Source organism: Ursus maritimus, unplaced genomic scaffold, assembly GCF_017311325.1.
Source record: "Ursus maritimus isolate PB19 unplaced genomic scaffold, ASM1731132v1 scaffold_7, whole genome shotgun sequence".
In the NCBI taxonomy this organism is placed as follows: Eukaryota; Metazoa; Chordata; class Mammalia; order Carnivora; family Ursidae; genus Ursus; species Ursus maritimus.
Window position 1 is genome coordinate 49,117,872 of NW_024426885.1, and position 15,799 is coordinate 49,133,670.

At 42.6% G+C, this 15,799-nt stretch overlaps 1 protein-coding gene and 1 long non-coding RNA gene across 2 annotated transcripts in view; one reads left to right on the forward strand and one right to left on the reverse strand.

Moving 5' to 3' along the window:
- Positions 1-15,799, forward strand: part of KCNMA1 (potassium calcium-activated channel subfamily M alpha 1) — a 250,752-nt gene that overhangs the window by 203,591 nt on the left and 31,362 nt on the right. The window contains exons 18-19 of the mRNA XM_040623777.1: positions 10,729-10,842; positions 15,570-15,700. Coding sequence (XP_040479711.1) covers positions 10,729-10,842; positions 15,570-15,700 — 245 coding nt within the window. The remainder of the gene's footprint in view (positions 1-10,728; positions 10,843-15,569; positions 15,701-15,799) is intronic.
- On the reverse strand, positions 1,053-3,250 carry LOC103667852. The gene is made up of 3 exons (XR_569881.2): positions 2,821-3,250; positions 2,291-2,334; positions 1,053-2,157 (listed from the first exon to the last, which is right to left on the reverse strand). It is a non-coding gene; the product is annotated as an uncharacterized LOC103667852 (long non-coding RNA).

Consider the following 15,799-nt stretch of genomic DNA (forward strand, 5'->3'; position numbering starts at 1 on the left):
GCCCATAGCACTGAGAGCATAAAGAAACTGTTTATAATGTAAAGGTGGTTACATTTTCAGTCAATCTATCACTTTAATGAGCTCTTTGCATTTCTTTGATTAATGCTCACAAAAGGGGGAGAAAAAAATTGATGTAATGGAAACAAAATGCTATATAGTCTTGGCAGCACAGGGAGGTTTCTGTGTGTTTTATTAGTATCCACTGCATATCACTGTCTTGCAATGTATATGTCTACCTTTTCCCTGGCGTAGCATGCCTCTAGTTTACTGGAAATCTGATCCAGCATGAAAGAGGAGACCCCGTGTATTAGTGGCAAAACAGCCTTTGACCTCTTGTGGTGGCAGCAAAGAGGGAGGGTCCAGAACAGGAATTTGGAATTAATAATAATGATAAAGAAAAGGCAGACATAGCCCATGCCTTATTGAAGTGAAGAACCCAACAAGTATGAAGACCAAAAAAGGAACCATAAAGACATTGAAAAAACATTTAAACATTAGAATGTAGGAATTCCTACATAACAAGTAGTAATTTATTTATTTAGTTTAAAATAATAAAGAAAATGGAAAAAGCACAGAAAAAGATGTCTTTGTGAAGTAACTAAATGGGGGAGAGAAGTTAGGCAAGGCAGGCTTCCTGGAGGAGGTGAAGGAGGGCCAGGAGGTGGGTTTGGAGGGAAAAGAGGAAACCACATTTCTGAAGTGGGTGAGCCTTGGGATGAGAATCAGCAGGTGCCACTCCTCTGTGTGGGAAACCAGCTCTGACTGCTCCTCCCTCCACCACGTGCCCAGTGCTCTTTAGAGCCACATGAGCATTTGGCATCCTTTCCTCTGAGTTTGAGTGGCTCTTACAAAGTGATTGGAGGTTGACATAGCAGAAACCTGGGAATCTTGGAGATGCACATTTTTTTTTTTTTCGAGAAAGAGAGAGGGGTGGGTAGGAGGAGCAAGGCAGAGGGAGAGGGAGAGAGAATCCTAAGCAGACTCCCAGCTGAGCGCAGAGCCCCACTGTGAAGCTCAATCCCATGACCCTGAGATCACGACCTGAGCTGAAACCAAGAGTTGGATGTTCAACCAACTGAGTGACCCAGGAACCCTGAAGACTTGCCTTTTAATGGTAAACTTCAGCTGGTTACTTCCATCCTAGAACCATACTTACCCAAATTCCAAACCAAGTGGGATCTCAAAATAACATTTAAGATCTTTAGAGCTCAACAGGGTGTGTCCATCCACCATATCTCAACTCATAAAGATCACATGAGGTTTCAAGCTTTCAAGTTTTTTTCTTTTATTAATTTATAATTTTGATAATTTTTTTCTCATTGCACAAAATATATTCATTTTAGAATATATAGCAAGTACATAAAAGCAAAAAGAAGAAAACACGCATTCCCTATAATTTTACCACTTGGACATATTAGTGTTGACACATTAGTTTTGTTTCTGTAGATATAAATATTTCCCCTCAAAAAGGGATCATATATATTAGTCTATAACCTATGTTTTTCCACAAATATTTTATCATAGACTATTTTCTATGTCATTAAATATTTTTCTGCCTTATGTTTAGTGGATTATACTTGACATAATCACTTTCCTAAAACAGAACATTCTTGTTTTCAATTTAACATTGTTACTTAATAACTACAAATGAAGACTATTGTAACCAAATCTTTCATATAAGGAAATTAGGGCTATATGCATGTTTTTAGAAGTGAAATTGCTTAGGTCAAAGGGCACATGAAATTTTAAGTCATTTCATTTCTATCAACAAAGTTCGTCTTATTTTTAAGTTGTAAGATGAATGCAGAGGGAATAAAAAAAGCAATTGAGATGTGGAAAATTCACTATGACACCATGAGCTCTGGGGCAAATGAAGATATTAGACCAGATAAATATTAGATTTCTTTCCAAATCTTGGTTGCGTTTGAGTTTGAGTAATTTTGTTCCTTCCTTCCTTCCTTCCTTCCTTCCTTCCTTCCTTCCTTCCTTCCTTCTTTCCTTTGAGAGGTAGATATTGGGACAGTAAGCTCTTTGGGCTTACTTTAAGGAAAGACATTGTCTGCTTAATGAAAATCAATGAGCAAACAGCTATAGAGAACTTTGGTTGGTTGGTTGGTTTAGTTTGCTTTGGTTTGATTCAGACCCAAAACACAAATTCTAAAAAAAAAAAAAAAAAAAAAAAAAAAAAAAAATGAGGTACATTACATAATGGATAGAGCCAGCTTCCCAAGGCATTCATCAAATATGGTCTCTGGAAAAAAGTACTGCCAACAATATCAATATTACTTACCGTAAATAGCAGAAATGGAGGTCACACTGACCCAGATCTTGTGCCTGGTCATTGGAAGTGAAAAGGAAAGCTTAAATGAAGATACAGTTATTTGTTTTAATATAAAACCAGACATGCATGAGCTATTTCGCCAAGCAAACAGATTTTCTGTTTGGAACATTTTGGTTGTAAGAGATAGAAGAAGTTCAACTCAAAAAGGCTTAAACAAAAAGAGAATCATAGAACTGAGGTGCCTGTGGCTTCATGCACATGGGCCCCCAAGCTTGAATGATGTCAGAGCTCTGTCTTATTCTCTTCACCTCTTGACTCATTGGCCCCATGATGGGCTCAATGGTCACCCGCAGCCCCATACTTCCCTCCTTCTGGCTTTGCGACCACAGCAAAAACAAAAAACAACAACAAAAAACCCCACAAACAAACAGTCTTTTTACACAAAGTCCTGGGGAAAGCATGGGTTGGCTCTAGCTTGGGGGACAGGTTCATCTTAAACCAGCCATGTGCCCAGGATATTGGGGGACCATCTTGCTGACCTTGTGAAGTCACACTGTCTGTCTTCATGTTGTCACTCCTGTCACCAGGTTGGGGACAAGGTTGCCCTCCACCTCTCCCCACCCATCGTGAAGTGAGTTCCTTGTGTGGAGAAGGACTTGGAGGGAAGCAGAGAATCATCTTTCCTGGTTCTGCCACCAACTGGTTCTGTGACCTTGGGTATAGTAACTCCTTTGCTCTGAGCCTCAGTTTCTTCATCTGTGAAATGGAGAGATTGATTAGAGGATTTCCAAAGTTCTTGAGTCTCTAGCATAGAGTGATTGGTAAAGAGGCCAGGGAGAACCAAAGGTGTGGTTTAGGTTTCTCAGAATTGTCTATTTATATGGTTTCTAAGTTCTGCTTTTAGGGACTGGCTTGGGCCAGTTATCGACTCCAAGCACATGAGCTATTTGGTTCAGATTGGCAGGGGCATTCCCCGCCGCCGTCCCCCCTCCCCGCTCCCCCCCAGCTCCGCAAACTCTGTCCTTCAGCACCCTGTCTCGGGTTAGCACACTTTAGCCTCCTAAGCAGAAAGTGGTGGGCTGAAGTGCCCTTTGGACGGTGTCAGAAGATGCTGCCTTGGTGAATTATCATTTTTTTATTGAGTCAACACTGGTCAGTTGCCTGGCCTTCACGACCTGGGACTCCAACTTTGTAGGACACCCCAAAAACTACTATGAAAAAATATTACGAGGTTAAACTAAGATTTTCCCTTGACTGGGTTGCTTTCACAGACTTTCCAAAAATCAGTCTTCCAAATCAAGCCTCTGCGTGTGGATGTTTCCCCTACACATTAGAAAGCAGAGGCAGCCGTGCTTCTCTACGTGGAATTTTCTTGACTTCAGCTGCTGAAGAATTTGTTGGAATACACGCTGCACAATGACTACTGTGGCTATTACTGCACTTGCTCAGGGGAGCTATTCGGATGTCTCATTTATTGGCGCTTAATAGATTAAAAGTCCAAATTGAGTCTCATGATATAAGCCTAATCAAGTTCTAATCTGCATAATTTTCCCATAAGCAGCAATGGGAAATTTGGATAATTTATGTTTCAGCAGTTGCCAATCATGTGTTAAATAGCATTGTTGCATTTACTTATCAAAATATTTTTATTGATCTTCACTTCATCTGACATTTCACTTTGGGATTTTTTTTCCCTGGCATTAACAGGAAATTTAATTCATCTCATAGATGATGTAATATGAGATGTTTCTCTTGATCTTAACATGTCTTTATAGATCATTTTTAACGGTGATCTTTTCCTTTTACAACTTCATATTGAATACCTGTCTCAGCAAAGCCAGATGACTCGGCCTAATTTATTTCCCTAGTTTAACGTAGCATATGGATTTCTAACCATCATTTATATGCACACAATAAAAGATAATTTGGCCCACCATTTGAACCAATTCCTTTATGTTAAATCTATGAGGGCGGGAGAGGCACTTACCTTCATTTCTCCATCTATTCTAGGGGAGGTGATTGATAAGAATTTCCATCTCTCTCTCTCCCTGGAAAGGCTTGGGGATTTAACGAGGGAAGATTTAGAAAGTACTTTGTGTTTTCCCCCATGGAAAAGTACCGTAATAAAGCATTTATTATATGTACCGAGTTGTGCATGCTACCGTACCAGAGCAAGTTAAGCATAACTACAATGGGTCCCAGTTGTTATCTGCTGTTGTTTAAAAGTGAAAACAGCAAAAGAGTAGGACTGGCTCAGGGTGCCTGGATGGCTACGTCAGTTAAGTGTTTAACTCTTGATACCAACTCAAGTCTTGAGCTCAGCATTGTGAGTTCAAGCCCCGTGACTTAACAACAAAAACGTAAGACTGGCTCAGGCCTCCAACTTGCCTGTCTGGGTCAGTCCCTGAGAAGGGGGGAGCGTCCCACACAGGGGGAAGGCAGCATGGACATGGTTATCCATAGGCTCTGATATCAGCCTTCTGGTCAACTCCCAATCTGCCATTTACCAGCTGGTTGTGCTTGAGGAAGTTCTTGGACTGTTCTGAATCTTATTTTCCTTATCTACCAAATGGGGATATTAACAGTGCCAACACTCATGGAGTTGTTCGGAGGAATAAATGCGGTGGTCCATGAAAAGCACCCACTGCAGCTTTAACTCCTAATGAAGGTTGTGGCCCGGTGGTTTAGAGGAGACCTGCGGTCAGGTAATTACCTGGGTTCAGGTAATCAGATCTGCTGATTCCTAGGTGTGTGCCCTGGGGCAGGTTACTTACCTTCCCGTGTTGCATTTCCTCATCTGCAAAATAGTTGTGTCTACATAGGATGGTTCTGAGAACCAAAGTGATTCCATGGACAGAGTTCAGTATATAGTAAGCACTCAGTAAATGTTCGCGAATTTTTTTCTTGAGGTTCTAGTTACACCTATCTTCTTCACCCCCAATTATCTTAATCAGTCTGGATCTAGAACATTCTTGCCTTTGTTTTGAGTTCCATACAGACAGTGATGTTGAGTCTCATTTCCTAATGCACTCACCTCTGCGTTGCCGTGGGACCCAACCCAAGTCTAGAAGTCTAGTCATTCTCGATGGTATAGATCTTGTCCGAGCCACAGCCTTTTTTTCTTTCCCTCCAACTGCATATGCCTCATGGATGCTTTACTTAGATGCGTGCAGGCAGCAGGTACCCGAAACAACTAATAAACAAATGAAACCTTGGTGATCTCCTTTGTATCGCCTTCTAGCTCTTCTCCGTGAACTTCTTAGGAATGGCCGAAATGTTTGTGTTAAATTCTTTAACTTGAAGCCATCCTAACTGAAATAGCCTTGTCTCATTAAACTAAAGGAACTTAAATTACTTAAGATAACCTCCCTGGCGGGGGCTGAGTGCTACCAACCCTTGAAATAACCAATATCATGAAAAGAACATTAGACACTGCTGGTTTTGTTCACCTGAACCCAACAGTGGCACTGATGGTTAGGAACACAAATGCTGGAAAAGAATGCAGAGAGTAGTAAAAACCATTTTAGGAGCCTTGGAACTCAAGAAGGAAGTTTTATATCCCTAAATAATTAATAGTGGGAGAGTAGGTCTGAAAAAAGAAGGCTCCAGAGAGATTCTGTGGTTGTTATAAGGAATTAAGAAACTTTCTTAGTCTTTCTTAATAACTGGCCCCAGTTTTTGACGTACCTAAAGAAAATCCTAACCATCTCCCTGTGCAAAAATCTTTGTTCCTTAGATATTCTGAAATTCATTTTTATCACTGAATTGATCTGATTATTCCTACCAAAATGGATTCACACTGCTCATTGCCTTCCCGTTAATTTTCTAGGGTTTTCTCTATGCGAATTTTTTTTTTTTAATATGCCGAAAGCTTCCTCAATTCTTTATCCATAGGGAAGAAGTGGTGATGGATATTATACCTATCCACAAATATTTACCTAGAGTGGTATTATCAACAGTGGTCGAATTTTTGAGTACTTGCTTTACACCAGGCATTATACTAAATGTTTTGAATACACTGTTTCATTTTATCCTTAAAATCGCCCTATGTATGATATACTTTCAGCTTATAGACAAAGAAACAGAGGCTTACAGAAAGTCAGAGCTCACAGTTATGTAGGTTGTAAGTAAATGAATCAGAATTTGAACCCAAGACAACTGACTTCGAAGTCCATACTTGGAACTATTCCACTCTATTTCTTCTCTACGGGCAGGCATTCTAAAGACAGTCTAGGAAGATTTAAAAAAATAGAAAACCCAGAAAGGTAACATAAGCCCCTCCCATCTGCCCTCGAGGATTGGAACGGGGAGGGGCCTTCAATTTAACGAGATCAGGTCATCTTTGAAAGTCATTTTTAGCTCCAAACTTGTTTCCTATGGCCATGCTCAAAAGAGAAAGTGAGGACACATCTAAAAAATCAGGAGGCCATCTCAGTAAGAGTGATTGGACTTGAATCTTTTCCTGATTGAGAACCTCTCATCCTATCTCTCTGATGCCAACATTCTTAGTCCTCTCTCCTGGCAAAATAAGTGCTTGTTTCTAAACTTAATTTTTCAAGTGTTAGTTTAACTAATGGAAGGAGAGTTTGCCAGTTTCACCGTTCTCCAGTCGCAGATGATGATCCCTGGAGTATATTCCACGTGTCTGTGATCGCAAATGCAGAACTAGAGTGCTGTTTTAGGTAGTCAGAGATGTATCCACTGCAGTAACAATGACGGGGTGGGGAGCAAGACAATCAGGAAACCTGGACACAACTTAGAGCTGTCCCTTAATCAACTGCAGCTATGACGAATAGGATAGATGCCATCAAGGGCGAGACTGCGTCGTCTCTTCTGAAGGAAGGTGCCTGAATTTCTCTTCTCTCCAAGGCCATTTAGGGTCAGCCCCATCATTTCAGACCATATTAGGACCTCTAAGTCAACAATGTTAACGAAATCTGTTCATCTTTAACACAAGTCTATAGGAGGGGGAGAAAAAAAAAAGATGAAGTCTATTTCTTTTGTCTCTGCCTTTTGCTTTGAACAATAGGTAGCTAGAAAAGTAGCAAAGGAGAAAGAGACATTATCATTGCTGAAGTTTTCTTGCCAACAAAAGCACCCTGTTCTTGAGGTCATGCATAGGAGAGAGAAGGGACTTTTAATGGAGAGATGTCTTTGGACACCCACCATAGTTTGTCAGTTGCAGATGCTAATGGAACCAGGCTTGGCGACTGAAGGGGAAAATGGAATATGAAAGCAAAATGAAATAGGCCTATGAGGCAAGCATGTCATTTCTAAATGAAGGTTTCATGCAAAGGAGTTGAGTCTTTTCACAGCTGAAAATGGAATCTTTAAATAAGATAAAATAAAAGGATGCTGTGGCTTGTTGCAGGTTCTGTAATGAAATACAGTTTTCCTAATACCGTGTGACCTGCATTTCTCCCTGTTTTATGGGTGCTATTCCTTGACGCACAAACCCGTATTTTCTCAAGTCAGCATTTGATGATGGATGTCAAAATACAGGCCATGTATTATGCATATAGCATTACCGATTTAAGGTGTTTACTTGTCAAGTTGAAGAAATTCAAAAACGTCACATCCACCAAAGCTGCACAGCTGTCACTTGGAGTTTTTCATGCTTTTGAATGAAACTTCTGATGGAAACAGTTTAGTTTTCCCCTTCGCTATTCTGGGGAAGAAAACAGCTAGCATTTAAAATGCGTGTTCTTGGTTGTGTGGTTGGCTGAAAAATACACATTCCAAAGTTTAGAAAGAGGGACATTATACTGTCACTCGAAATTACTTACCCTGTGCCCAGTATATCAACGCAAAGAATAAAATTAAATGCAATCAGAGAATGAATAGTAAATAAAACTTTTCTTTTCTGTCTGAAAGTATGACATTCAATAGTATGAGATTTATACACAGGGAAGCAGAAAATAGGAAGACCATTGTATATTTTGCTAGCATTTCATGCATTATGCACCTCCAAAACCACAGGCAATTGTTGAACACCTGTAATTTCATTCCTGATATAGATGGAGATTCACGCATCCCATAAACCAGAATCAATCCAACATGGCCACATTACTGGAGACTAGGTCAGGGATCTGGCCACACAGTCTATTTGGAATTTTGTCCTTGGAAACTTAGCAAGTGACATTGTATCTGCAAGTCCTTAATTCACTGCTAAGCCCTCATAGCCAATGCCCCAAGGGCAAAGAGAAACCAAAGTGAATGTGAACATCTGTCTGCCTGTTTGCCTGCCTGCTAAGGTTGGGAGCAAATTGGGTCTTGCTGCCAGCACAGAGTTGATGGTAGCACCGTCATGTGCTTCACTTGATAAAATTAATTTTCACCAAATGAATATATGAGGTAAATAAATGTCTCGTGTTTCTAGGTCTCTGTGCACATCCTTAAAGAGGCAGCCGTTCAGCCTTGAAGTTATGGTTGGGCCAGGCTCATTCTAAGATGTGCTTGGGATTTGGGTCTGAGAAACCCAAACGGCAAAAATCAGAAATCAAGTGGGCTACTTTCCGATTTTCCATGCCTTCTAGTTTACTGTATGAGGTCTGTGTTTGGCACCCCGGGGAGTTCTGGGACCCCTGACAAGCCGGGGGCATATGTAGTAGTTAGGACGACTTCCGCTGAAAATGAAAAGAAAATTCTTCATTTAGGCTTACACAAAAGGAAAAATATATACAGTTGACTCTTGAACAATGGGGGAGTTAAGGAGTGCCAGCCCCCGCACAGTTGAAAATACGTGTATAACTCTTAAGTTCCCCAAACTCAACTACTAATAGCCTACTGGTGACTGGAGCCCGAGTGATAAACATAAACAGTTGAGGAACCTACATTTGGTATATTGTGTGTATTATACACTAAATTCTTAAAATGAAGTATGCTAGAGAGAAGAAAATGTTACTCAGAAAGTCATAAGGAAATTACATTTACAGGACTGCATTACATTTATCAAAAAGAATTCGCCTATAAGTGGACCCACACAGCTCAAACCTGTGTTGTGGAAGAATCAACTACGTACATATAAAATTGTGCGCGTGAGTGTGTGTGTGTGTGTGTGTATACAAATAGTGTGTGTGTGTGTGTGTGTGTGTGTGTGTGTGTACAAAACCAATCTATCCTACCTCAGGATTTTTTACCTTAAGAAATTATATGTGTGTATATATATGTATATATACATATATATATAATTATATATATAATATATAAAATATCTACATAATCTCATTGTCATAGTGTATATTATAATCTCATTTGTATATACGGTATATAAAATCTCATGTAGCAAGAAATCCTGAGGTCAGCTGGTTTGGGCTCTAAGGCTAGCTAATTTAGTAACTCAAGGATAGTTCTTTGTATCCTATTTATTTGTTTATTTTGAGAGAGAGAGAGTGGAGGAGGGGCAGAGGGAGTGAGAGAGAGAATCCCAAGCAGGCTCCATGCCCAGCCCAATGCAGGGCTTAATCCCATGACCCTGAGATCATGACCTGAGCTGAAAACAAGAGCCCATGCTTAACTGCCTGAGCCACCCAGGTGCTCCCTCAAGGATAGTTCTTTCTATCATTAAGTCTTCCCATCATTCTTTCAGCCAGTCTCATGAAGCTGGCTTTGTCTTCAGCTGGTGCCCATCCTAGTTGCAAGATGGCTGCCACAGTTCCAGGCACTACAGGTACAAGAGCAATATCCAGTGAATTAAAAGAGACTCTCTTAAGAGAATCTCTTCCTGTGTGATTCTTTCTAAGAGCAAGGAAACACTTCCTAAAAGTCCCCAAGCAAATTTCCTCCCACTTCCCTTTGACCAGAATCTGTCAAAAACCCCAGCTTGTGTCACTCCCTGGCAAGAGAATAAGTAATCAGTCGGTTTACGGTAATAGTCAGGATAGGTTAGGTTATGCTGTGGTAACAACAACAAAACAATCCCCGGTGTCTTCAAGCAACACAGATCACCACTTCACTCACTCAGAATGCTTTGTGGTCCGGGTTACTGTCCAGGCTACTGTTCATCTCCATAGTAACCCATGTTCCCATGGTTGCCACAGTCTGGGAAGGGAGGCAGAAAGTCAAATATTTGTACCAGAAGCTATGGTATACATTGTTTCACTTTTCATGGGCCAAAGCATTTCCTAGGTCACATGGAGGCACAGAGGTACAATCTTCTTGTCTGCCTGGAAGGTGAGGGCAACAAAAATCTGTGAGCAAGATCAATAATTGCTGTAGAGACTCATTTTTAGGGAGCTATCAAGGCAGGTTAGAATTATTTAAAATGGCCTCCTACTTTGTCCTTCACAAAAGCAACACATCAGAGTTTATCCTGGGAGTGCTAATTGTTAACCTGTGAATAATGCATAAACTACTTTTTTTCGATTGTGTATGTATATTATACTCATCTTATTCCCAATCTTTCCATGTCTCTGACTTTTCTCCCTTCTCTCTTTCTTTTCCACTAGGGTTCACACCTCCAGGAATGGACAGATCCTCTCCAGATAACAGCCCAGTGCACGGGATGTTACGCCAGCCATCCATCACGACTGGGGTCAACATCCCCATCATTACTGAACTAGGTAGGAGTGAATGTCAGCTTTGGGCAGATTTTGTTGTCCTCTCTTCCAGCCATGTAGGATATGAGGGTAGCCTGTTTCTTAGCTCGTTCAGCATAGTGGGCTCTAGTAGGGTTTGCTGGGGAGGGGGGAGGTGTAGAGAGGTATGGGTAGCAATATGACAGATTACCAAAAGGAAAACTGATCTATCTTTCCCCTGAGATGACTAGACAGTTTCCTTCATGCTGATCACTGTTCTCAACAGAGCTTGAGATGATGGATTTGAGATTGAGGCATAAATTAAGGAAGGGGGAGGAAAGGAGGAAAGGCATAATCCATGGAACTCTTCCTGGTGATTTTCATTGGAAACCCTTCCAGACAGCTCCTGCAATCAGAGCCCTCCACTGAGGTATGAAGCCTCAGGTCTAAGCCAAACCCATTCTGAGAACTGGGTGGAGGCAACGGGCATTTAATCTATCCTAGTTGAACTTCTCAGCTAACGACCATTTTCAGTGAATGCTACTCTGGCCTAAAATATCATGGTTTGGAGGGCCACGATCACTGGCCAGTGGAACCCAACTTTTAACCCGGCCGCGGCATTCCCTCCTACCATTTGTGAACTTGCAAAGCTGCTGAGTGGTCCCTTCCCCCCACGACAATACTAACCACCCATGGTGCTGGGTCCCCTTGCGTTACAATGTGTTCTCTGTTATTCCCTCACGCTCTTCTTTTTCTGTACTTTCCTCCACTCCCTTTCCCCAACCCTTAAATGCTGTATCCAATTAGCTAAACCTGGCAAGTTGCCTTTGGTCTCAGTCAATCAGGAAAAAAACAGTGGGACGCACATTCTAATGATAACCGAACTGGGTAAGAGGCACTGTTTTCCTTCACATCAGTATCTCCTTTTGTTCCGTTGTTGGTGTTTCCAACTATCATCGGCTTGTTTTTTATTTCACGGGCTGTAACAGAAAGACTACCCCATGGCACTGCTTTGAATGTGTTTTATTTGTGGCTCTGGTTGGAATCGACTGTCTTGTTCTGGCCTTTCTTAATGATTTTTTTCCCCACACAGCATCAGTAAACCTTTGATCACACCCATCTGACCTGGCAGTTGTTTCCAAAGCATCTTTGCTCTAATTCATTTTCTTTGGCCTGGGCCTTTTTTCCCCCCGCCTTTCCCCGTGTCCCCCTGCTCTCCCGCCTTCTCCCTTATATTCCTCTTGCAACACACTGTCAGTTTGACTGACATGTCTTCACAGCTCTCAGAGAAAGTCAAAGGAGAAATATAAAAATTTTAAGATAAGAAACCTAAGACGAAGCCTTCCCTCCAGCTGTTTATTTTCCTTTATTCTGACTTTATTTGCCTTTTTTTTTTTTTTTTTCCTACGAGGCCTTTTCTCAGAAGCTCTCGTTCTGAAGCCATAAAAGCAGCCAGGTCCTAAGGGACCTTTTCTTACAAAAGCCAGATTTCAAGAAGGGTGCCAAGGATGAGGTTAGCAGCCACCGAGGCACAGCCCTGCACTCTGACCCCCACCCAGCTGGCCCAGAGCCTCCCGGAGATTCAGAGTGGACTCACCAGGAAGATGAAGGGTTCTGGTCATGCGTACATTTGTCAGGCCCTTCACACTTCCCCGTGACTGGGTTAATAACTCTGTAAAAGGCACCCATCAGCAGCAGGTCTCAGAACGGGGGATTGATCTTCTAAATAGAGACAGAAAAGTGCTGCCCTGAAGAGGGGTGGATAGAGAGGTGGGGAGCGCCTGCCTTCGGATGACTCACAAATGAAACGAACATGCCATTCTCTTGGCCCCAAAATATATTTCAAAATAAGAGAGCAGGCTTTTAACACAGTAATCTTGCTTGTGAGGCGTCTAGAAACTAAGGAATAAATTGTCCACCATTCAGCACGGCGTTATTGTAGACGTAGCTATTTATCAGGACAGATTCACTCAGGCCAAGGAGCAGCACACTATGTTCTGTTTCCAACAGTAGGAGGGTGTCTTTTTCATGTTTAGAGAAGTTGGCTAAAAGCCTAGGTTTCTGCACTGCTCTTCTCAGGACCTTAGGGAGCTCGTGCAGGCCAGACCACTGGTTGGAAAACTCATCCAAGTATCTTCAACTCAGAAACCTTCAGTGGCCTTTCAAAATCATTACTGCCAGGGATTTCTTTTTCTGTTTGGCGTTCGTGTGCTGCCAACTAACTAGGATATCTTGATTTGTGATTAGGACAAGAGAAAAGAGAAGGTTTGGTGCCCCAAATCTGAGGCTATGATTCAGGCATTCAGTCAGCGTAACTGAATCCCTGTCCCTCACCAGATTTCTGCTCTGAGCTCAGAGACCCTTCCATGTGTTCACATCACCCTTACCTTCTGCGTTAAGCCCTCTTTCCCTGGTAGTCATACCAGCTTTGGCAAGCATACCATCATGGTCTGACCACTTCTCCTCCCCGCACCTCCGGTATATTTACTATTTACCTACATGTTCTGAGATGTGTTCTGCATGATACCAAACCAGCAAAATGTCTTCTAAAAAACACAGAGAATGGCAGGTTTTTAAAACTGTATAGTATATTCCAGTCTTCATCCATTTGGAGAGTTTCAATTGATGTTAGTGGGTCAAAAGCTTCTAGAAGTTCCACAAGAAGGACATGTGTTTAAAGCTACTTAACCTGGTTTCCACTCATCTATGACCATAGAACGTTTGGGGGGGGGAGTTAAAAAATCACCTGTTAGCACCACATAATTACTGTTCTGTGATACAGGCTTTGGGTCACACTGTCTGCTCTCCCTCTGAGACTCTCCCAGAACAATACACAGCATTTTCACTGAACCCTGGTTCCTGCCTTGGAGCTCTTTCCCAATGACCGAGATGCCTGGCTCGCTGACAATCTAGTCATCTCTCCCTACTTGTGACCACTTCCCCTGCAAGCGTACTAGCAGCCCTTCCCTGTGGTCTTGAAAAGAGATAATAGACACCACCCCTTTTGGAGTGTCAATGCACACACCACCCTCAGCTCTTCTAAGTAATTAAAACCACGCTCCTCTGCAGATTGTCCGGAGTTCACGTTTTCTGATTCACAAAGCAGGAAGCCTAAACTGTGGCTTCCAATGTACTTTTGGGTAAATGGAGGGAGGAGAAGAAAAGCTACCATTTGGCCCTGTAGGATCCATGAGCAAGGCCTTACTTGCTTTTGAGAGAGGTGGAGGGAAGCTGGGAATTTTCATAATGTAGTAGGGTAGACAGAGCCTTTAATCAGAAAGGCAATCCTGAGAGCAGCTAACATTTATCAAGGTCCTGGGCCAGGCTTACCAAGTACGATCTCAGAGGAGCCTTCTGACAATCTCATGAGAGCTGCTGTTATTTCTCCCATTTTACAGAGAGAGAAACTAAGGTGCAGAATGATGAAATGCGTTGCTTGTACAGAGTCTGTGCAGAGCCTGGATTCAAAGCTTACTGGTCAGAGCCTGCATTTCGCACTCTTATCCACCAGCCTGCAGTTCAAGTGTTGCTGAGCAAAGATGTTCCCCCATTAAAATTTTTCTCGAGAGGAACAAGACGGTGTCATTTAAAACTAATTCCATGCCTAGCCTTTTATCCTATTACCATTTATTCTGCCTTATACAATAAACAAGCAAAAGTTGAAAAAAAAGTTATCCAAAAAGTTACGTTCAGGAAAAAAAAAATTAAAACAATAACTCTAGGAAAGAGAATTCACTCCTGATACATTTAGAAAGGAATCAGAAAAAGGGAACCTCATCTATTCTTTTCCTGAAAGCACCATAATTATTCCAGAAATCATCTCCTCCCTCACCACACACTTTCTTCCCTGTTACTTGCTCTGCAAAACTGATAATTTCTGAAGCCAAGATGGGAATGGAAATTAATTTGTCATTTAATTTTTAATAAGTTAAAGACATCTCAGTGACACAGCCAGTCAGTCTGCTCGTGCCTGCCGGGGGCGTCCCCGAGGACTCCTCTGATGGCGATGAGCCACAGCATCACATGCTGCTTCTCCTGGAGCCGCAGCGCATCAAAGACTGAGCTGTGTAGAAGGGGAAAGGGAGAACGTGGGCGTCCCCACGCCGCTCGGAATGCACAGCGAGTCCTTGTCAGCAAGCAGCCCGTGACAGCCGGGCATCCATCCCACCTGGGGTCACTGTGCTATCAAACAGGGCCCGTCAGGGTGGGCCTGGATTCAGGGCTAGGAACACCAGACCCCCCCCCCCCGGGCTGACCCCGGGCAGGCTGTAGGTCCTGCCTGCGGGTGAATTCCTTGCTATGCGCCTTTGCTGTGCTCCTGGTCTCCTGCTCTTCGGTCTCGATAAGTTGCTTTCTTTTCCCGTGGCTAAACTTAGCATCCCAGCATGGCTACTCATGGCTACTCATCCTTGAAATACGTCCATCTCTCAAAGGACTTGGCGACCGAAAAACACTTGAGGGTGTTTTTCGGTCATGATTCTAAAACTATACCAAAGGACTGATCAGCAGCGTCCAGCCGTTCTCCAGCAGTCTGCCATGGAGCAAGGCTGCTTGAACTCATTGCGCTCCAGGCCTGGGAAGCTCGAACAATCACGTAGGAGCAGTCCATTGAGTCTGCTGGCTCCTACCCCAAGATTCATCTACAGCTTCTCCCATGCTTCTCTCTCCTTTCTGGTGACTTCAGTGTTGCTAAATCAGTAGCCTGCTCTTTCTCTGGCTTCACTCTGTGTGTGTGGTCTTTTGAGCTAATTCTCATTTTACACTTTTTCTAGTGAACGATACTAACGTTCAGTTTTTGGACCAAGACGATGATGATGATCCCGACACAGAACTGTACCTCACACAGCCATTTGCATGTGGGACAGCATTTGCAGTCAGTGTCCTGGACTCGCTCATGAGCGCGGTGAGTGGGTGCGGGATATGGGAGTGGAGCACTTCCAACCTCCAACATCAACGGCCCGGGACTGGAGCTGGGGCTCCAGGGGAGAGCATGACCACACAA